The sequence below is a fragment of the Typha angustifolia genome, chromosome 15 (assembly GCF_048772165.1).
Source record: "Typha angustifolia cultivar Huaian chromosome 15, ASM4877216v1, whole genome shotgun sequence".
Taxonomy (NCBI): Eukaryota; Viridiplantae; Streptophyta; class Magnoliopsida; order Poales; family Typhaceae; genus Typha; species Typha angustifolia.
Genome location: NC_133253.1, coordinates 980,585 through 1,003,616, shown reverse-complemented (window position 1 = coordinate 1,003,616; position 23,032 = coordinate 980,585). Strand labels below are relative to the sequence as shown.

Below are 23,032 nucleotides of genomic sequence, written 5' to 3'. Positions count from 1 at the left end.
CTCCCTTCCTCATCACCTACCTCGTACTTCCCCAGTGGAGCCGGTTCCTCGCCCAGCTTGCGCGGGCCGTCACCGGTGATTCAGTCGATGCCCAACCAAGGAACGAGTTTGGCCATGCATTCCTTTGGTGGTGATATCGGAACAGGGCCAATCAAGTCATTCCTTTGGTGGTGACATCGGAACAGGGCCAATCAAGTCGGGAGTTCCATATGGAGGCTTTAAATCTGCCATTGATCGGTATCCACGGCATTGGGGGACTTGGCCCCCACAACGGTAGGGCTATAGAAGATGGTGAAGAAGAAAGGGAGAGGCCTTTGAAGTATATGGCAAATGAGTCAGACGACATTGGTACCGATCTCGTCTTTGGCACCGTCAAAGATGACATCAAGTTCCGATAGGGATGAGAGAAAAGGAGAGAGAGAGAGCGGGCATCTAAATCATTTTGTATCTAACGTACTCTAATATGACTGTCATGTAAACTAAGTGGCCTAATTTAGCTGACGATAGACTAATACAAAGGTGACATTAAGATTGTTCTAAACCTGGGGGGGAGGACACGAAAAACCAATGGCAGTTAATTTTAGGTAGTGTAAATTTCACGTATGAATTCGCTTATTGCACTACTTGATAAACATACTGCATTTTTAGGACCAGAAAAGAGCAGGCGACATGTAAATCACATTAGGCTTATCATATCAAAATTCAAAAAGTACAAAGGGAGAAGAAAAAAGAAGGGGGAATACAACAGACGGCAAAAATATAAGCCCAAAAGAATAATTTGTGTGATACGGAAAACTTACGCAATATATCAATATAAAAAGTGGAAGCCCAAACTGGAAATCATATGGAGATTGTGACCTTGATTTAAATTATATGCATGAAGCGCTGCTTTTCTGATCAAATTGAAAACAGCAACCAATAGAAAGATAACCTTCGAAGCCTTCAGACAGACAATCCTCCTCCACCACACAAGCTGAGGTGCGCAGACGACATAATGAATTATGTTTATGCATATCTGCATGGTAGTCTGCAGAACTACCACAAGCACTGAGAGGCAGACCAGATTCATGCCACCCGAATTTAGCGCCGACATTACTTCTCTTCATTCGTTTCAATTTCAGCAGTTCGATTGAACTTATTGAATCTTCAGAAGGCTTTAGTTCCTCTCTATCAATATCATCAGGAAATCTCCTCTTTGATCCAGGGAGCAGATTCAGTCCTGGAGACACAATAATGGGTAAGAATCGCCAAGAAGACTTGGTTTTGTTTTTGGTACTCCCATTACCACAATAACTTAAAAGTAGTTTGGAAAACCAGAGAAGTTTTAAACATAGTACCACTAAATGTGTTCGATATGCTAGGTTCTGTTTCCATTTCACTACAAGAGCACAGAGATTCTCCCATCCTGCAGTTGCTAGACTGACTGATTCTGCATTGGAAAATGGAAAAACGTCCGAGCAATGAAAAGAGTAGGAGAAAGCCCCATAAATATGTTAGCACAAACTATGCACATACATGCACATGCAAGCATATGCACGGTCACACATTCATAAAGACATGCACATGTATATAAAAGTGAAACAGAGAGTGCAAAAATTATAAACCACAAAGGGCACCACAGCTAAAGAACCATAACACCATAAATCTTTTTAATGCCTATCAAAAACTATAATAGGTAAAGAGCATATCTTAGACAAAAATCAGGATCCAACTAGTATATTGCTAGGAAAAACTTGGTCTCCAGGGGATGTAGAGCGAAGAAAGATAATTACCAATGTTTAGACAGTTCCTCACCTACTACTAAAAAACAGATATTTTATCATGGTGCCAGTCTCAAAATTCCCATATAAGGAGCGATTTCTGATTTCGTTTGGCAGCAATTTAGGGGTAGCACGTAAAACTAAATTAGAAATTAGCTAGTAATATCATGGACTGAAACAAGAAATAGGCAAATTACCAGTTGTATGAAATTAACCTATCACAATAGATAAATGATTTAATACTAACACTAATTTCTCTCTCTTAATCTAACGGTTAAAAATTATATAATCCTCTAAAAAAATTAGCCAAAAGTACCTGTTAATATGACCTGAAGTACTCGTCACCTTAATATGAACTTAGTTGGATCGGATCCATTCACGACACAAATAGGGCTCGACAGACCGATTTTAATTATTTTTTAGTTAATTTATGCTTATCTCTTATATAAGCTTTTAAAATAAGTCTTAGTTAAATTATGTAAACCCTTAAGGTAAGTCCTAGTTAGGTCATGCATATTTTTATGGTAAATTTTAATTAATTCATGTAAACCTTTAAAATAAGTCATAGTTAAGTCACATAAGTCTTTAAGGAACATCCCAATTTGAGTCATTTTATAATTATACCTTTATATATATGTCGAGTGCAACCCTAATATGCATTCATCAAGGAATTATTTGCTATAAACCCTAGCCACCCTCTTTTATATTCTCATCTTGGTCATTGACCCCTACTTCCCCTTCCCTTTTCACTTGTCATTGTCGTCTCTCCTGTCGACATAGCCTCGTCCCCTCTTTAGCCTGCCATCGTCTTGCCGCACCACCCTTGACCCTAAGCGCTAACCTCTATTCCCATTTCTCTACTTCTTGATTACTACTTCACTCAAAATCAACGCTATCATTGAACTCTCGACCAAATTTGCCTCAACTAGGGTGCGAATCTATTGAGGGGCTGAATATCAAAGATGTAGATCGAAAAGTCACGAAATTATTCCAACTGGTTTCATAAATTTTCAAAGTAAGAAATTTTTTTGGCAAATATTCTCCCACTGTGCAAAATTGCTCGTGATTCGAATTGACCCCAACTCGATTTGTATCACACCCATTTAGTTTGTAAGGGTAAATTAGTCTTTTATTTTATTTCTCTCAAGGTGGCCTAATTTTTATGAAATATAAGGAATAATAAATCATTTTATTCTATTCAGATGTTAGTCGACACTTAGTTGATAAGGAGATTTTATCTATTTTTATTTACACCTTGTATTTGTAATATTTATAATTTGAGCCCTATATCTTGCAAGCATTTTATTAAACATAGGGCTCAATTTATAAATATTGAAACAAATCAAATCAAAAGGAAACTCCTCATATATTTAAGGTACAAAAATATCACCCTATTTTTTTACAAACAAAGCCTATTTATCATTATTTACAAGTAGGGTCCTCTAATTGCTAAAAAAAATCAAGTTGCAGCCTACCGTTGGTGCACATTTGATGGTGGTTCAAAACGGCCCTCATGTGAGTCAGCTCGAACAGAATCCAGACCTAATAGGGTATAGCTTGGTATTTTTTTATAGCAAATAAATGACTACTTATAAATAATAAGAGTCAAAATATCGGTCTTATGTATAATATTCTCTTCAATTTATTGTAGATGTATGAAGAGGTCAACCTACATCCCACGTATTGATGTTTTTCAAAATCCTAATCATCCTATCTGTCGAGAACTATCTGTTATGCCCTTTGATTTATCAACATATTGATATTTCTTTTAATAAATAATCAGTTTGTATCGAATCATTGCTCATCACAATATTAAGATGCGATCTGCATTTACTTTTGAAAGCTTAAAATAAAGAAGGAAGAGAAACCTGTACATGTGCTCAACAAAATCATCAATGAGAACAGGCCAAGCACCTACAAAATTAACGATGCAGTTAAACTTGGCATTATAACAGAGTCTATATCATTCTATATAAAGCACAGATAGTTGCCACACAATAACCTTCCATTAAAACAAGAGTGTATCAGAATTACCCTTCGGATCATAACCTTCAAGGTCTTCATTTACACATCTGCTGAAGGCCAAGAGTTGCTGCCAAGTATCCTCAGATATATTATGGCGTTGGTGCTCCTGAGATCATAAAGATACACAGTTAGTAGCAGAAACAACAAAAAACATGATGACAACAGCCAACACCAAAATATGCGCTCCAACAAGAAGAGAACTTTTGGGACCAAAAGCCACCAAGAGAGCATCTGTATCACAACCTATTGGATGACCATGATAACCTAGGTACTGTAATACATTTCAAAAAGTAACTGGGAGATAACTGCAAGGACAACCAAAACTTCCAGATTTAGGAGGAACTGAAGCTGCTTTTACAGAAATTCTCTCTTAAACAGTGCAACAAGTAAGAGTGAATCTTGTACCTCAACAAAGTTACACCACTGGTTAAGCAATCGAAAGCTTCCATTCAGAACTATTCTCCAGGCTGTAACAGCTCTCTGGACAGCTAATTGTAGAGAAGAGTAATCAGTCAACAAAGAGAAAGCTAAAACAATCACCAAAACATATATGCAAATAGAAAGGATAAGAAGAAGATCTTACTGATATTTTTCTGCCCATTTTCACGACAAATGAAGAAGACAAAATCATAGAAGAAATCAAATTGATGAGAATCTACCTAAAAGATAACCCAAACAAACATTAGTGAGCATAAGTATAGTAGTAATATTACTTCAGATGCAAATCAACAGATTAAATGAGCTTTCATTGAATATATATTAGGAGTTTTAATGAGACTTACCGACAAGACAAGAGAAGACATAAGCTTGGATAGGTCACTCAAAATTGTGTCCCTGGAAATTGAAAATCAAATAATGCCATTAGCTAGTTAACAACTACTGTATCTTATAATTCACATGTAAAAACAACAATTCTGTCAAAGAGGAAGCGGTACTTTTTATTTCCAAAATATTATGGCAATGGGAGTGGTAGAATATCCCCTTCTATATAGTGCCAGTTTCCATGCTAGGTCTCTATTTGCTCGATTATAGCAACCAATTTATTATTGATCATGCATTAATAATTTATCTTCTAAGTACCATAGTAGGAGCAAGTCAAAATATGAGTAGACAGATAATTCTGTCACTATGGTACCTCAGGAAAGTAATATCATCAGAACAACTTCGCTAGAACTAAGCGGTTGTAAATTCGCAAAAGTATGGCAAATACAACAATACATACCTCATTTGGACTCTGTTATTTAACGACTTTGAAAGCACAATTAACATTTCCTTTGAGCTGGCATGACTGCTTGCCAATACAATATCTGTGCAAGAATATCATCAAACAATGTGATCAGATATAAAATAATTAAGTATCGTCAGACAAGAGTACGCCACCACGTGTGCCAATGCTACATAATATGTAATAGGATGTGATAAAAATTGCAAAAGACATTATAAGGCCAAACTGCATGCTTCAGTTAAAACTGGATACTGGTCAATCTCCATAGAAATTTTTGTATGCAGAGATATCAGTATCACAATGGAACAGCAAATTTTGTGAAATAATATGAAAAGAAGCCATCTTTGAATAAAATGTTCTTGCATCACAGATCATATTTTGCATAACATTGACAAGATGCTTGCAATATCACATTTAGGGCTTTCCTCCGGCTTAAAATGGCATGGTAATGAATTTTACGAAAACCCCTAGATGACTCAACTACTGCAAACACGGACAAAAATTAAAAAAATAGTTGCGAGAAGACATCAGCTCAGTCCTTCCAACAAACTGTTGCAAAATTTCACAGAATTCCACCAGTATCATCTTAAAACCTAAAATAAAATAATTGCAAGCAGTAGCACGTTTCCTGGGGTCTAACCCACCAAGTTGGGTACGTTAAAAACTCCTATGGCTTGTTTCTTTTGATCTAACCACAGCCGCCGTCCCCCTTCCCCCCAACTCTTATGGCTTGTTTCTTTACAGCACTCTTCCTAACTAAGATATACAAACAAGAACCGATTTCCTCTGAAAGGCTTGACCTTTTTTCAAGCAAGATAACCCAAACGATAGCACTTCTTCAGAAACAAAATAAAACAACAAAAGTAAATAAATCCAAAGAGAAATCAAATCAACGAGAATGAATTGGGGCAAGAAGAGGCCACCGAGCACCCACCGCAGTACATCGCGTAGATCTCAAAGATATCAGAACGATGGGGACCGGAGAAGCCCATGAAGGGCGATCTAGAGTTTCAAGAAGAATCTGAGTCCTAGATCGACAGCTTAAGGTACCGAAACACTCGTCCTCCCACCCCCCTCAATCCTCTTTCCCTCTTGGGAAGAGGAAGAGAGAGAGACAGGAAGATGGAGGAAGAAGAAGGAAGCTCAGACTGTCACGTGCCAAGGCTTACTTACTACTCCTGAACAGGGGTAAAAATGTCCATCTGGCAATCATGACAAGAACTTGAACTTTAGAACGTACAGGTGGGCCGTGATACGATCACCGCCGTTCGCGGTGCCTGCTTGTGTGTGTGATAGAAGGATGATTTGCAAATTAATTTACCTCTTATAATTATATTAGCAAAGACGGATCAAAATTTATGTCGTTTGTAAACATATCAGCGATCACATAAAATATATGCATTACTTGCATAAATATACATATTATATATGAAATCAAAATTAATTACACCTGTTTTAGGCTGTATTTGCTAATGTAATATAAACTGAAATTATCTTGCAAATCATTCCACGTAGTAGGCAATGAGATAAAAAGATCATATGAAGATAAAAATACTCCTCATGGTAAAGCACTTTTGAAGGCCCTCCTTTTTGTGAATGGTTTAATCTAATCTTTACTAGCTCAACAGTATAACTGCCGCTGCTTCTTCTTCTTTCTTTTAAAATATCTACTATGTACAGTTGCTTTGACATATATTAATAAAATGAGAGGCAAGGTCGAGTTATGAAGATCCAAAAGTCAATATTAAAAAAAAACAATAGTAAAAATAGTTTAAGTAACTTATATTTTGCATTAACCAAACTTTTGACCAATATAGTAAACCAATTATATAATAGAGCCTAAGTCTAAGCCACCAAATAATTTTTTCTGCTAGTCTAGATTTTAAACCATATATTATGAATTGAGTCATATATAAGAGTAATGGATTAGGCGTTCAGGATGAGTAACTCATGTTGTCCACTATCATCTCGAGGTCGAGTCGGGCCGAGTCTAAATCGGGCTCGTGTTGGGCTTAGCCCGACTAGATTAAAATCAAACGGGCTAGTGGCGAATTTAGACGGTCAAGCCTGATAATTATGTCTACTAGGCTCCCACGCAGCCGCGAAGAGGGCACTCTATTAGACAAATAAATTGAATTTACCCCGTCAAGGTCGGCCGCAACATTTTCAGAAGCAGGAATTTGCTACAATGCGGGTGCTTGGTATCATTTGATTGGCTACCATAAAATACAAATAAACCGCCAACTTCTAATTAGTCGGCACAGTCGGAAAGATCGAGATCCTTAGACAGAGTTCATTCACCTCCTTATTGCCTTTCCCTCTCTAATTTCAATTCAACTCTCTCTCTCGTAGCGTGCTATGGCGGCGGAGGTTGGGATCTTGGAGCAGCCTTTGAGGTCTGTTGCCTTAGTTCCCATCGTCGTGGACACTACGAATACGGCGGCGGCGGTGCTGCTTTCGGAGATCCTGTCGGGCGGCTGCGGGAGGCCGCCGGCGTCGATCGCGGCGTTGAGATTGGTGGAGGTAACCAAGGAGGAGGAGGAGGAGGAGTGCTCGGTGTGCTTGAACTCGCTCAGGAACGGGGAAGATGGAGAAGCGGCGGTGGTAAAAGAGATGCCTTGCAAGCATAGGTTCCACGGTGCGTGCGTAGAGAAGTGGCAAGAGTTGCACGGGTCGTGCCCGCTGTGCCGGTTCGAGATGTCAATTGAGGAGTAGGGAGAAAGGAAGGAGGAGGAAGAAGAGGAGAGCGGAAAAGGAGGCTTTTTTATTACGATACTTGTCCGAAGGATACCTGGGAGAGCTCAGCATCAACAAGACGATGACTAGTTTCGGGAATTCTTGTGGTATTCGTTTTCTTTTTGTTGGAATTCTTTTGATTGGTCGATCTTTGTCCGTTAGTTGATACAATTGATTGTATATAGATAATTGTTAATAATTTTTTTTTAAAAAGGGGGAAAGTTGGGTTATTTTGAAATAGCTGGGAATAAAAAGTTTGTGCTGAAATGATTGATTTTGGCCAATAGTGATCAACCTTATTTCGACTTGTATTAGTCCATTTCCATCTCGAGAAAGAATTTAAACTTCGTAGTGATCTACACAAATTTAAACAGTAAAAAGATTTGATCAATAATCTATTCCTCTCCTTTCATCAGAAAATCATCCAGCAAGAGAAGTCTGTTAGTGTGACCTGTAGCTTGAACGATCAAAGTTGACAAAGAGCAATTGATGATATTAAAGAGTTGAATTCTAAGATTTGTATCAAATTTTGTTGCACTTAGACTTTTTTACTTTTATCTCCTAACATGCTCTAAAAAAAAAAATATTGACTGAAGCTCTCTATAGCTTAACGCCCACCCACCCGAGTAGTTCACTTGTCAGCCACCAGCTGCTATAGTCTAAGTTAGGAAAGACGAGTGAATGAGCCCTTCGCAACTCGCACCTCTCTATGCTGAAATGCTCTGGTGGAGACATCGATACAATATATAAGGCAAAGGCTAAGAAGAGAGAGAAAAGAAAAGAAAAAAAAAAATAGTGAGTAGGGAGAACGATTTCTTGCTTGCCCTAAGGGAAGGGAGGGAGAGGAGGCAACGACGACGACGATGAGAGTCGTCTGCCCTCCACCTAGCCAATAGAACTTGGGTAAGGGAGGAGGAGGAAGATGCGCTGTTCTTGAGAACAAGGATAGATCATCACAGACTGTTATACTATAGAACAAATTCAAAATCACAGGTCTACAGTATATAAATTACCTAATTGACATAGATCATAATTGTAAGAACTAATACAACTTTATCATATTGATTCTCCAAACTTTGCTTTCTCTCTGTTCTAGATAACTAGTACTAGGGTTTGCAGTTTTAGCAATTTATTCTATAGTAAGCTGTCAGATATCAATATACTAATGAAGAACATGTATGAAGAGGAAGTCGTATCAATTTCAGCTCCTCTCTGGTGGCTTCGGCGTGTGGCGATCATTAGGCCCCGATCCTGGATAATCATTTGTCTCTATGTCCATCCTTTCAAATTTGGTTTCTTCCATTCTCTCCACTCCTCTGGTGATCTGTTGATTTATAAAAGCTGAGAAGCCAATTTGACTTGGAACGATATCTTATTTTGAGAGGGATGAACAGATCTATGTCTTTCTATCTGAAATCATACTGTTTTCTTCTCTATCAAGATACTTCTATACTGGACTGTTACAGAAGACTTAGGTATGGTCCCTTCTTATTCATAGAATCAACTGGGTAATTAAAATAATGATAGAATCTTTGCAGTTTAAAACTTTGATGCTTAATTTGAAGTAGAATGACTTCTCCACATACCTGAGCTGTGTCAGCAAGAGCTGGGGGACCTTTAGCCTTCTGCAGCATTCTTTCGACTCCTGTATTAGCAATAGAGTTTTTCTTCTGTTTTAGAGCAGAGATAGAAGTGAAGATGAACAAGAAGGAAGATCTTTTTAAGAGAGCAGTTAGAAGATGGGAGATGTTTACTTGTTGAAGGTACTGCATGTGAGGAAACAATGAGAAAAGAGAAGGCCAATAGAATGAGTAGCAGTTGAAGAGATGCCGTTCTTTCCATGCCTACCAATCTCTCTATGCTGGTGTTACTGTCATCTGCAACCCAACTAAGCAGTCATGATTTCCTTTATGCAGCCCTTTATAATGGAGCAAGGTCAGGAAGTTTGTCAAGCAACCAAAACTGAATGCAATTGGGCATCTACCTAACAAAAACTTTCCCTACTTTAGTTAGTGCTTCACATGATAGTAATCCAATAGAAGTATGTTATATCACAGAATCTTGCACTAACCAAAGAATGCACAAAGGGAAAGAACCCACATAGCAGATCCAAATAGATGGGTTTACACTTGATTGTTTAATTGTGTATGCTATGTGAGTTACAACCAAGTGAGATAGGAGCAATTGGTATATTTTTTTTTGTATGAGCCAAGAAGATATACCTCAGGAAAAGTGACTTCTCAATGGAATGGTGGATGGATTTTTTTTGATGTCTGGAGATGATCAATAGTGGGTCAGATGGATATTTCTCTGGAAGTGGGACGAGATAGCAAGTTGGGACGTGGCAAGAGGGAGTGCACCAGAAGGCTAGTGAGGTGTGACATGGTGGCCATCATTGATATAGGAGTTTATTTATTTCCTTCTGGAGAGGCTACCAATTGGCTCAAGGTCATAGCATTGGTGTGTATTCAAGAAGGATTAACCGATTAAGATAAACCATGGTAATTCTAGTGGGGCTTAGCTTCCTCATAGGTTGACTAATTTAGTCGAGTCAATCAATATTTAATCACACTTAGTCCATTAAAATAAACTTAGTGACCTGTTTTCTTAAAATACTTGTTTACTGTTAGGTAATTATTATGATGCCAAACATGATGGTTTCTTCTTGGAACATTAATGAATTGAGATCAACTTAAACACACTTGGACTTTTATCTTTCAAAAATCACTATCTCGATTGGTAATCTTAAAGGCTAATTACATCTAGACCTCATGAATATGACCCAATATCATTTATACCATCTGAAGAAAATACCGTGACATTAAAGCTCTATACCGTTTGTTTTTTTTTCATCTAGATTTGATATGTGAAAGGCATGTGAGCAATTTTTGCTCTCATTTGTGTTAGAATTGTCCTCGTCTTTCTTCCAAAACCTATATGAATATCTCTATTCGCTTCAGACTCTTTCAACTTTTCTCCTCTTTTACTCAACCCATCTACCTTTTCTGTTCTCTCCCGCACCGATATATGTATTCTCAATTTTAATAAATACTATTTTTTCACTTTCGATAATAAAAGATAAAAGACTAATCAACTCTAGTAAAGTTTGTATGTACCTTTTCTATGACCAAGGAGGTCATATGTTCAACTCCAATTCGTGAAGAAATTATTTGATGGTGTGACTCGATTCGATTAATGGTTTGGCGGTGCTTGGTTCAGAACAATTGTTCGATAATACATATAGCTTAGAGTCTAAACTAGGCAGCTAAAAATTCGATGGAGCCTAAATATCTCTATATCTAATGAATGTTAGTTTTTTTTTTCAGTTTATATCTAGTTTTCGGACTTATAAAAGATAAAAAAATAAATAAAAAAAAGGGAAAGATAAAAGGGAAGTGTAGCTTTTTCCAGAGTATAAACTTAACTTTGGCTGAAACTCGGAAAAAGATGGGGAGGTTGTCAGTTTCACGCATGTCTGCTTTTGATCTGTGTGAGGCCAAATGACATGTGTTGGTCGTCTACTTGCTGAAGCTTTGAATATAAATTTTGGTGCTCGATCACTCTTAAATATGCTTCAATGGAAAACAATACGTGTCAACTGCCATTGACTCAAACTGCACGTGTCAACAGGAAATTAAGTATTCAGGAGTTCCACGCTTTGGTAATGCTATCGCTAATGCGTCCTTGTTATATTTCATTGTCTCATTTAAAAGCATAGCAGTGGTGCTATTTGTGAAGCTATTCTCACGTACAGTGACATTAATTAAAACCAACATGTTCTTTCTCCCTCACGAAAATTTGCATATAACATCCCGTACTTTAATAAAATTATAATTTATACTTTATATTTTTATTATGTATAAATCAAACTATATGATTTAGTAAATATATGTAAAAATTATTTTACTATTAGATCAGTTAGTTAAGTTAATTATACTAAAAAATTATAAAAATACTTTCAACCAAGTCATATTAAAAATAAAATATTTTTTAAATTAACGGAATATTTTTACATTGTTAATTCAAATCATTTGCTAAATTATAGGACTTAATTTTTAAATAATAAAAACATAGGGTGTAAAATACAAATTTTTATGAATAATATAGTTTGGACTAACAACTTAGATAATTCACACTCATAACTTATCACTAGACAGTCTTCACCATTATCATATCTCTAATGCTTTAATGTACTTACATTATGGTGATAACTTATACTCCCTTTAGATTAATTTTCTCTAAATCTATATACAAACGGACCTAGAATATTTATTATTTACTCCTTATATTTTGTCTAAATTGCCTCAAAATACCTTAGTATTAGTTTTGTTGCCGGTCACTTCCTATATAGATGTTAAGTTAAAGAAAATAATAAATAGAACAAATGAGGGATATTTTAATTTTTTAATGTTTAAAAAAGTAATGGAATAGCTCTGTTTTATTGACTATTATTTGGACAAAATTAAAAATAAAAAAAATGAAAGGACAGACGAGGGTGTGTTACTAGCAATTGACTACAGGAAAAGAAAAGAGTCCAAAAGCAACAGATGGAATCAAAAGGTAAAGGAAAAAGATCCAAGTGGAATTTTTCTTTTTAAAATTTAAATTTGGACTAATTGGATGCTGAGTAATTAGTTAAGTAATTTTGAATAAGTAATCATAATTTATTAATATGTAACAAAAAAATAAAGACACTTAGTGAAGATAATTTATTATTATAATTAATGATGATATATATGTAATATATGAAAAGGTGCAAAGTGTAATTTTCCTGAAATGAGAGAAGAATTGGAAGTTTAGTCCAAACACGGTCCGATTTCTAAAGAGTTTTGGCTTTCTATCTCTAATTTCTTAAACATATTAGCAAGTGGCAAAGAAGACACCACTTGAAGCACCAAGAACAACGTACCCATCTGAATGAAGCCCAACGTTTCACCCACCACTACTCCCCGTAGACCGTAGTTGCTGGCACGGTCATTGTTGTGGTATATGTTTTGGGTGCTTATAGCGTATGATATAGGTAGGTAAAAGCAGAGAGAATCAAATAACGCCTTCTCAAGGCCACAAAAGGAACTTGTGGCTCAGAATCTATCTCTCCGGCTGACGTGGCACCTCCTGCCTCCTCCTCCCCTTGCCTTTCCCCTACGTAAAAGCACGACAAGCCCCGAACCCAAACGAGGAGTCCAACGAAGAACTCGACAAGTCAAAGGAAGAGAGGATTAGATAAAAAGAAGCGCGGAAGAGACACAGATTGATAGATAGCTAGATAGATAGATAGATAAGCTTAGAGTTAGATATATATAGAGAAAGAGAGAGAGAGTGAGAGAGAGAGAGAGAGAGAGAGAGAGAGAGAGAGAGAGAGAGAGAGAGAGAGAGAATGTTGGAGAGCAAAGATTCTGCTATCAAACTCTTCGGGAAGACGATTCCACTGCATCCAAATGGGAATTCTGCGCCACTCTCCGATGGTTGGAAGAGTGGTGGTGGTCAAGAGGAGCAGGTATTACTTTCATGGCTTGTTGGATGCTTTACCTAATCAATAGAAATTGATATATATATATATTCTTTTTCTTGCTTATTCTTTGAACTTTGGGTTCTGATTCCGATATCCTTGTTGGAATTAGCTGGGATTTACGTGCAAGGTTGGATCTTGGAGTGCTTTTTGGGAGATGGGTTTTACTGGATTTGGATTGGAAATTTGAGGATGTTGGAATGTGCAGTAGTTCACTGGTTTGTGGAAAAGTTTAGTTTTCTTTTCTAGCCTTCGTTTTACTTCTTGTCTTCCTCCTGTTGTGTTAATTTATAGTTATCTTCTCTCTTGTAGGTCAAATTTAGGAGAATAGTTTTCGTGATTTTCTATTTATTTATTTCTGTTTCAGAAGTATAGTTGTTTTAGCTAATTCGAGAAGAGCCAAACAAATTTATTTAGCATTTATTCGAGCAAATTCGAAGTTAATTGGAACTTTATGAGATCATCTCCTTGACTCCTAATGATGATCAATTATCTGCCTAGGATTTCTTGCTATCTATCGTCTGATTGTCTGAGTATCAACAAATGAGAAATCTTATGCTGATAAAGAGCAACTCTATTTCTTATCATGGGGGTTGAGACAACAATATTTGTTGAAACTTGAAAGCTGTGGGAGTAACTCACTGCACAATTCTGTTTCTGTTAATTACTTCTTGAGATTGTTTTAAATTTTGTGCTTCCTCTAAGATAGATTCTGTCATCATGATCCCAGGAATCTAAAGACAATGAGCCAGCTCCTAGTTCCAAAGACCAAGATCATGAGTTGCCAGATTCAGAAGAAAAGAGTGAGCTGCCTATGCCTGCTGCAACTGAGGAGCCATCTGAGAAGAACTCAGTTGCAGTACATGAAGAAGAATCAACTGGTACAAAAAATCCGAAAGACAAAACACCCAGCAAGCCCGAAAAGATTCTCCCCTGCCCTCGCTGCAACAGCATGGACACCAAGTTCTGCTACTACAACAACTACAACGTCAACCAGCCTCGCTACTTTTGCAAGAACTGCCAAAGATACTGGACGGCGGGGGGCACCATGCGCAACGTTCCCGTCGGAGCAGGCCGCCGGAAGAGCAAGATCTCGACGTCCTACCATCGACACATTGTTACATCCACTTCTTCTCTCCAAGCAGCTCAACAGGGCGTCATGGAGCCAGTTAGGCCTCCTCTGTTGAAACCAAACGGCACCGTTCTTAGCTTCGGTTCTGACTCGCCGCTGCCGAATCTTGCAGAGCAGACGGCGAAGAATTGCAGTACAAATGGATTTCACATAGCAGAGACATGTAAGGAAGAGAAGCCTTCAACCGGAGCTTTGGGATCAAATACTAGTGAGGAGGCAACAAAGACTAAAAAGAACTGTCAACAAGTCCCAATTCCACTGACACTCCCAGTTTTGAATAGTAATGCTTGGGCATATCCATGGAGATCACATCCAGCCTTATGTAGTCCAACTTTTGCTATTCCATTCTACCCTGCAGCAGGTTACTGGGGTGGCACAGTCCCTGCACCTTGGAGCATTCCATGGCCTTCCTCTGCAGCAACTTCGCCTACTAGCAGCAGGAAAGGAGCAGTAAACAGCCCTGTCACCTTAGGCAAGCATTCACGCGACGTCGGAGATGATCTCGATGAGAAGAATGCACGAGAAAGGCGTATCTGGGTTCCAAAGACACTGAGGATCAATGACCCGGATGAAGCTGCCAAGAGCTCTATCTGGTCAATGGTGGGTACCAAGAATGACAAAGAAAGGCTCCTCACTGCATTCCAGTCCAAACTTGAAAGTAAGGACCATACTGCCAGGAGTTCACAAATCTTGCATGCCAACCCCGCAGCTCTCTCGCGGTTTCTCGGTTTCCAGGAGAGCTCTTAGAGAAACTTCAGCCTTACAATCCCATGGCACTACTAAATTTTTTGTATATTTGAGGAAGATTTAGGTAGGAACTCCAATGTCCTATGATGGATAACAACAGTCCTGGAGATTTTACCTGCTTTTCTTCATATAAATAGCTAATTGAGAGGGAGGAGGTAGGCGGTGAAGAGAGAGATTAACAGTTGTAGATAAATAATTCAGCAAATATAGCATAGAAATGTTTTCCTCCAGGTTATCAAATCAAACTGTAGGACTCTGAAATGAATGGAATCTACTAACAGCTCAGTTGTTATCAATATTAAGGTCAGATATAGCCTGGTTAATGTGATGTCTATCCACCACAAATATGGTAAAGATGGCAAAAGAACTAGCTTTGCCAGGATGGGAGAAACAATGTAAAGGAAATCCAAGAAAACAAAAGTTATGAAAAAGGTAGAGAGAGGACAAGGCTAAAAAAAGAGATAAAATAAAGCTACTGAGCCATTGTTTTTTCAGCACCCCTCTTGGTGGAGACATAAAAGACAAGCATCTTTCATTTTCATGGCCACATTCCAATTGATTCATAGAAAAGATAGAAAGAAGAAGAGGAAAATGTTGTTAACCATCTTTTCTTTTCAAAGTCTGCTTTTATATGGAATACAATTAATGTGCTAACAACAATTAATGCATGGAATAAAACTATACTATTCGGGATTGGCTACACATACCTTTTCCTTGTTCAACTCCAACTGCTGCTTTTGTTTATTCTATCAGTATTATTTTTCTTCAGAACGTGCCCCTCCTTTTGTTCTTTTTATGTACTCCAAATATCTTAACATCTATCAATTTGATTATGAGATCAGGATTTAGTTTCTGCAAATATACCCTCGAACAACTTTAATTGTACTTGCATAAGCTAGTTAAAGTAATCAGGCTGGAAGATATAAAAGAAAAGAAAATTTAAGATGCTGAGAGACAAATCTAGCCCATAGATATCGACAAGCATTAATAACTAAGCAACCCATATTTCAAGAAAGTTGGTGGAGGTAAAAGATTGTGTCGTCAAAATGTTTAAAAGTTAAAAGGACACGATAGTTATTGTGCTTTTGAACCTCCGGTCCTGAGTAAACAGTACAACTCTCGTCTACTTACAACCTAGCTAACGCGTTCTGGACAAAAATATATTATCTTCTTTCATTAGTTGGCTGACAACTGATGACTGAAAGCATCTTAATCTGATTTCATCTAAGCACAAACGAGTGAATAAAGGAGCAAACACAATAGGGTTGAGCATACATAATAAGCACCCACTAAACACTTTTGAATCAAGGCCAAATCTGATGGATTTAGAACATAAATCACAGCTTCAAGATCACATTGTAACTGGTGATGAAAGAAAGCATTTAAATGACTAACCAAATAGATAGAGAGAACAAATGCATGCAGTACAAATGTTTATGCAAGAGGTTTGCATGAAGTACATGAAACCCAGAGTCCCTTGAAGACAAGGAAATGTGGCTAAGATTTAAAAAAAAAGAAAAATCTGAGGACATAATAATCCTACAGAAAGACATTATACACTAATAAATCAGCTTAATTTCATGTCAAATTCCTACTGAGAAGTACAAGGAGAGATAGATGAATGAACTGACGTAGAATATATATATTGACCAAACAACCAGAGGCACTGGAACTATATGCCTTAAATTGAACTAAGTCAGCATACTAATGTGGAGTGTTGGTCCCATAACCATTGTAATACCTAAAAGTATCTTTATAATAGTATATCTTTATGCATGTGGCTTGAAGCCTTAGAATATCAAGCAACAAAACACCTTTACCATTCTTTGTTTTGCAGGCCGACAAATTCATCCTTCTTCCTTTCGGCCATTTCTTTAATTTGAAAGAAAGGTCAACGACCTTTTGACTTTTCGAGGCAAACAATTGAGCATCTGCACTCTGTCTCGAACTCATTGGATGTTCCAAAACGAGAGTGAGGCACTGCATCTTAAATAGCTCCTCACTTTGGCTAAAGTTTGAGTGCACTTTCTATCAAAGCTAGGGAAATAGTTGCACTGGAGGCAAAAAGCTTCACTAGAAAGCCTTAGTGGGAGACGACCTTAGGATTTGTTAATAAAGAAGTATCTCAATAAGTCATTCTTGGAAGAAGTTATGAACTTAATAATAGAAGGTTACTTCCTTAAATATTTTATGATTTTCTCTAATGTCATAGGTGCATATGAAAAGATATTAGATAAGATAGAAAAATAACAATGACCTCACCACTATCAACTTGTTTTACTTTGTTAAGCATGCTTTCTACTCTTTAATAAAGAGTCTTAAGACAATCCCTTGTCTCACACATTGTCCTATTAGTGGTTCACATTAGGATGTATTATTTACTATATAATGCACATGTGTTGATAAGGGATTTGGTAGACTGATATTCATAGATGTGATATTTGTTTTCATATATTTTTAATATACTGAGTCATTTGGCAATGTAGGAAGATGAAAAAGATAGGACAAAAATGTTTTAGGGCAAATATGACATCTAAAACATGTTAAGGTAATAGACAAAACTTTGAAAACTTTGGAGCATGCAATGGAAATCTTTGTGGACAAAATGATCAAATACAGCGGATTCCAATTATAGTCGAACAGTTGCTGTTATTGTTGTGCTCTACAGTTGACCTCTGAAATTGAAGCATAGTGACTTAGAAGTCTAGTGTGAAATGGTTTAACACTACAGAGTAGTATCAGTGAAATGAGTGAACAGATGGATACTCCTAGATTACAAGGCAATTAAATCTTAAAGGAACAGATTAGATAATTGAAATCTAAACTTTTCTAAATTATTAAAAGCACTGGCAAAAAAACGTAAGATAAGAGTTATAAATAATTGGATAGCGGTCAATGAAACAAAAACTCATTAGCCAGAAGATAATAATAATTTGGTAGCACAGTCAATAAGTTTATTTGCCTGTGAATTCATAGAATTAAGAGAACAAATGTTTTTCTTAAGAAAAAAAGTTCTTTCTTTTCTCCATCAATATTATCAGTCTATTGATCAGACATGTTTGGAGGGATGTAAATACTTGAATCAAAATTGTTCAACTTTTTTCTAAAGCTTCCATCAAGTCATAGGATATAACCTGGCAAATATTGCACTAGTAAGCTAATAATTGGAGAATATTTATAGTAAGACAACAAAATCATACACTAAATTTCTTTATCGTGATGACACTATTGAATTTGCTCAACATGAAAGAGCATAATTTACAGACCAACCAGTGTAAGAAGGATAAATTATTAAGCATTAAATGATAAACTTCATATCTGCAGAGCAATTTGACCTTCAGATTAAGTTTAAAAAAGAGGCTTTAGATCCAACTAGTTGGGACTTTCAGAGAATTGCTTAATCACAATATTTAAGTGAAACATAGTAAGAATCATTTGATTACAGACTCAAATGCTAGAATGCCAATGCTATTGATCAGTAACACAATTGTCCGTTAGATGAGATGCTGTTGCTGAAAGAGAATGAGATTTCTCGAATAACTCTGTTACCATCATTGGATATTACAACCCCCTCTATCGGGTGCTCGACGGACATTACCGAAGGCAGCGAGCTCAAGGAGATCCATGTCTCGGCCTGCAATTGTCAGATGCTCCAATTTCAACAAACATTGATAACATTGATCCCTTTGATTAATCCTCTAGCGGATGAAGAAACTAGCTTTTGAAAAAAAAAAAAAAAAAAAACCTTTACCTGAAACTCTACAATAAGCACTCTTTTGTATGAGATCTGATCTGGATATCTCAGTCTTGTTCCCTTTAGATCGATTTACAGTGGCCTGCAGAAGGTAGAAAATCATATCAGCTCTCTTCAAACATGAATACAATCCTTTAGTTCCAAATATATGAAAATTTTCTTAGGATTTAGAATAGAAGAGGAAAAACCAAACACTTATTTCTTTACCAAATTGCATGCTGTAAGGTAATCAGATGATTACATGTTGACATGACAATTGTGAAGGTGTAAGAACACAAGGAAACTCTGGCATTCCAAATACGAACAAGTTAGAGGAAACTGAAAAAGTTTTTTGAAAAAAAAGATACATACCTGCAAAACTTGGCAATTCTCCAACGTGCTCTTACCACCCTGTGAACAAAAAAATAACATTAAGATTTAAGACTAGTTGTCAATTTCTAAATGAAACATGGTTTTGCTAATATAAGGTCCTTGATAGAACACAAGAAAGGGAAGCATAAAAAGCATGGCATTTAAGATCTTAACGTCGTCATCTACTTGTTTTTGTTGATGCTCTAATTATGAACATAAAAGAAAATAAAAAGAAGGTGGTCCCTTTAAAAGAGGGGTATTCTTCATCTTCTATCAACTGACGTAAAATACATAAATTTGGTGACTAATTGGAGGTTAAGAAAAATCAGGACAATGAGCAGTCAGCATTAGCGGGTAGAGCTATTCATCTTATTGGCCATATTTCATGCTCAACCATCATTGTATAAAATTTCCACCTTAATGCCTAAGCTCCCACTTTAGGTAGAATATAATTAGGCTTCACTTAAGTCTTACCTAGGTGACAACCTTAGCATCTCGTATCATATTTTAGTATGATGATAGACTCTGAAATTCAAAATTATTATACATTTTGATGAATTAGTGGATTCTAATGACTTACTATAGTTCTTAATAAGAATGCATTAGTATATTATTTAGATTATATGTATTAAATTTAGCTACTTCTCTAACAATTATCTCTTTTATTTGTTTAATTTTTAACCGTGTGAAATTTCGGCAGCTGCTTAGGTACTCACCTAGCGCCAAGTCCCTTGTCTGCCCATCTGATGCCTACAATCTTTTAAAACCTTGTGCTCAACCCATAATATTATACAGACATTGATAGTGTCTAGATGAAGGAGAAAGTTGATACATTTTGATGTAGTTAATTTGCCTTTCAACTCTGAGAAACAAATAAGCCAACCGACCTAATGAGACACACTCCGATTGCCAAGACATGCAAAACCTCAAGAAAAAGAGATTTCAACATTAATTATAACAATATTCAAAAACAACTATTAGAGTATTAACTTTGTTTTATGGAAAAGTAGTTTAATGACTTGCCTCATATTACTGAATTTTGCATATCAAATATAAAAATCCATAAGGAGATTAAAGATAGTCAACCATAAATCAACAGTCATCAAAACCAATACATAAACAACTGGCAAATGCAACTCTGTGATTTCCCAATGCACATCCTATTGCCTATCCATCGTAATGTTTCACCAACCAACACAAGCAATACATGAACCATTGCCACTAATCTTTTATTTCTTAAGGTTCACCTCATACAACATCACTATCCAAAAATACACACAATTTTGTTCATCTTACCATGTGCAAAAATCATCATGTCACCACAATATCTCCTCAAGAAACAAGTAGGTATTTCTTCACAATGACATGATCGATTCCTTAATTCTGCCAAGATATTTTTGTTAATCGCTGAGAAACAACAATGTATTTTCAAAAATTAAGAAAACAGATAAAATTCTCTTACTCAACAGAAGAAGCAGAAACCTTTTCTATATACTTTATGATTCATCACCCGTATCAAATGCATGCAGCAGTAACATCAAACCTCCTCTCCTCGCAATCTAAAGCTAGCACTAGAATACCATCCTATCCACTTATCTCTTACTACTAAAAAAGGAACTCACGTCAAGAGGGAAACAACACCATATACAACCACTTTTACTTCTCAAACTTCAGAAATCCATTATCATATCAATGTCATGCAGCAATAGCGTCATATCCTCCTAAATGGAACAAACCCGAGAAACCGAGAAACCACGAATTCCAGTTCCCCATTCCAAGTGGAAGAGAACCCACCGCAAGAGTTACTCAGGAAACGCCATAGAAGCACCAAAGATCACACCTTTGACTAATCTACTTCAAAACAGAGACGAAGCCGAATCAAATATCAAACCTTTGAGTACGGAATAATGTGATCGTAGTCATGGCAAAGGCATCCCGGGCACCCCACGAGTTTCCGAAACACGACATTGCCGAGCGAATCGCGGCGCCACCTATCCGGGTCTCGGCCCTTCACCTTCTCAGCCTTCTCCCAGCACTGTTGCTTGACGCTATAAGGGAAGCTTCTAGGGTTCACTGTGCTCGCTCCCCCGCCGGGGAATAGCTCGGGCGACTCGTCTAGATCAGGAAATGCAACGGGGGCGTCGTCGAGGAGGAGGGAGGCAGAGGCCTTGGAGGAGCCGCGAGTTCTTGGGGATGGAACCCTTTCAAACATGGAAGAGTCGAGGGAGGAAGCGTCTCGCGGAGGTGAGCGATTGATTCGCCGGCCGGACGATTTCCTTCCGTTCATCTCTCTCCGTCTTAGGTCGGCTTTTGGATTGGATAAGAGAGGATTAGGAATTGGAAACGTGGGCACCGGATAAAAAGCAGACAAATTTCTGGAATAATAACTTATCCCGCTTCTATCTAGGATTTTATTACTGACGTAATTCTACACACTTACCTAAATAAGTGAGTTTCAAACTAATTTACATGGAGTAGTTGAGTTTCAAATTTCAATCCACGTAAACAAAAAAATAATTAAAAATAAAAATCTTTGTCTGAGTCAATATTTTAATTTAATATAAATCACTTTCTCAACAAGAAATTTTTAGCACTCACGATGAAAGACTATTAGATATATATAATTTTAAACGATTTAGGTTCCACTCTCAAATTAATTTAAGGATAACAATAGATGTCTACCGTGTTAGCAATTCTTACTCAATAAAATTGCTAGAACTATCCTGGAATGCTTGTGGAAGATGCCATGAAATTGAATAAAGAATCAAGAAGCAACTGATAAGAATAAGCTTGGAAAAGAGGCAGCAGCTCGGAGAAAGAGAGCTATCGTATACTACTTGACTTCAGTTTCTGGATTATATGCACAGAGGCCCACAACTTTTGTCATATATGAGAATATAGACAGTGCCCTCCAAGGAACATTTGGTTGCTGTCATCCCTATCACCTTTTCTACTAAGTATCAGATGAAGTAAGAGCAGTTCTTTTAGACTCGGTTGAAGTAGATGAAACAAAAGTTAGAATAATATCACCATCACCGTCAACATTTACTATGGTACTTATTTTTCTACGATTTTTCCAGCAAATTTCAAGTGACCATCTTCCATGACAGAGACTTGATCAGGCTGCTAACTCATTCAAGTCTACAATTTAGCACTGCAGTACTTTTCTCTGATTCGGGTCTCCATAACTGCAGCAAATCAATTAAGATGTAAGCCACAAAGTCATATGCATCACTTCCAGTGGTTTGAGTGAATAAAGTCAGTTGTTTTGCAAATCTTAATCCCTTTTCCAGACGTATTTGTGTAATACCTCTTTAAAAATTTCCAACTGAAAGAAAGAATCATTTAGGCATTCAGTTAGAAAATGAAAGTGTAATGAGATTGCTCTTCTTATGCATAAAATGGAAGTCATTTTTCTCACAAGTAAAGGTTAAAAAGTTGTCAATTTGCATATATATATATATAAGAGAAGATGCCCACAACAAAGGGAAAAAAATATAGGTAATAATGTGCCTAAGAAGAATATAAAAAGAAGAAGAAGAAGAAACGAGACAGAATCTAAAGATTTGCAGGGCAGGGATTCCTGCTTCTCACTTTCCAGGAAATTTCCACCAAGTCAATAGCCAACAAGACCCACAAGAACAGCCTGCCTGCCTGCCTTCATCTCTTTCTCCATGGAACTTCTTCTATTTTTTTATTCCCAACCATCACTGTCACAAATTGCACCGCATAGGCACCTTCCTCTCTTCATATCGGTTAGGAAACTTCTCAGTCTTTTATAAAACCTCCACCT

At 37.0% G+C, this 23,032-nt stretch overlaps 3 protein-coding genes across 10 annotated transcripts; 1 reads left to right on the top strand and 2 right to left on the bottom strand.

Moving 5' to 3' along the window:
• Positions 1–670: 670 nt before the first annotated feature.
• On the bottom strand, positions 671–6,308 carry LOC140777565 (defective in cullin neddylation protein AAR3). Of its 4 annotated transcripts, none has more exons than XM_073121766.1 (9): positions 5,945–6,308; positions 5,008–5,092; positions 4,568–4,619; positions 4,369–4,444; positions 4,191–4,273; positions 3,810–3,891; positions 3,635–3,674; positions 1,338–1,429; positions 671–1,219 (listed from the first exon to the last, which is right to left on the bottom strand). In XM_073121766.1, the coding sequence occupies exons 1-9, from the start codon at positions 6,000–6,002 to the stop codon at positions 870–872; spliced, it is 918 nt and encodes a 305-aa protein (XP_072977867.1). In that variant the 5' UTR covers positions 6,003–6,308; the 3' UTR covers positions 671–869. The 4 variants fall into 4 exon arrangements, with proteins under 4 accessions (XP_072977867.1, XP_072977866.1, XP_072977865.1 ...); XM_073121765.1 differs by having other exon boundaries at positions 3,629–3,674; positions 5,945–6,304; XM_073121764.1 differs by having other exon boundaries at positions 3,795–3,891; positions 5,945–6,294.
• Positions 6,309–12,936: 6,628 nt separating this feature from the next.
• On the top strand, positions 12,937–15,394 carry LOC140777855 (cyclic dof factor 1-like). 3 transcript variants are annotated; one of them, XM_073122243.1, is made up of 3 exons: positions 12,937–13,243; positions 13,368–13,473; positions 13,986–15,394. In XM_073122243.1, the coding sequence occupies exons 1-3, from the start codon at positions 13,185–13,187 to the stop codon at positions 15,132–15,134; spliced, it is 1,314 nt and encodes a 437-aa protein (XP_072978344.1). In that variant the 5' UTR covers positions 12,937–13,184; the 3' UTR covers positions 15,135–15,394. The 3 variants fall into 3 exon arrangements, with proteins under 3 accessions (XP_072978344.1, XP_072978345.1, XP_072978346.1); XM_073122245.1 differs by having other exon boundaries at positions 13,229–13,243; positions 13,368–13,888; positions 13,986–15,386; XM_073122244.1 differs by lacking the exon at positions 13,368–13,473 and having other exon boundaries at positions 13,986–15,391.
• Positions 15,395–15,823: 429 nt separating this feature from the next.
• LOC140777856 (uncharacterized) lies at positions 15,824–21,619 on the bottom strand. Of its 3 annotated transcripts, none has more exons than XM_073122247.1 (5): positions 21,131–21,619; positions 19,240–19,278; positions 18,886–18,970; positions 18,684–18,768; positions 15,824–15,952 (listed from the first exon to the last, which is right to left on the bottom strand). In XM_073122247.1, exons 1-4 carry the CDS (start codon positions 21,524–21,526, stop codon positions 18,686–18,688), a joined length of 603 nt encoding a protein of 200 aa, XP_072978348.1. In that variant the 5' UTR covers positions 21,527–21,619; the 3' UTR covers positions 15,824–15,952; positions 18,684–18,685. The 3 variants fall into 3 exon arrangements, 2 of the variants coding, with proteins under 2 accessions (XP_072978348.1, XP_072978347.1); XR_012107106.1 differs by lacking the exon at positions 15,824–15,952 and adding an exon at positions 19,096–19,173 and having other exon boundaries at positions 18,717–18,768; XM_073122246.1 differs by lacking the exon at positions 15,824–15,952 and having other exon boundaries at positions 18,452–18,768.
• Between the last annotated feature and the right edge of the window lie 1,413 nt (positions 21,620–23,032).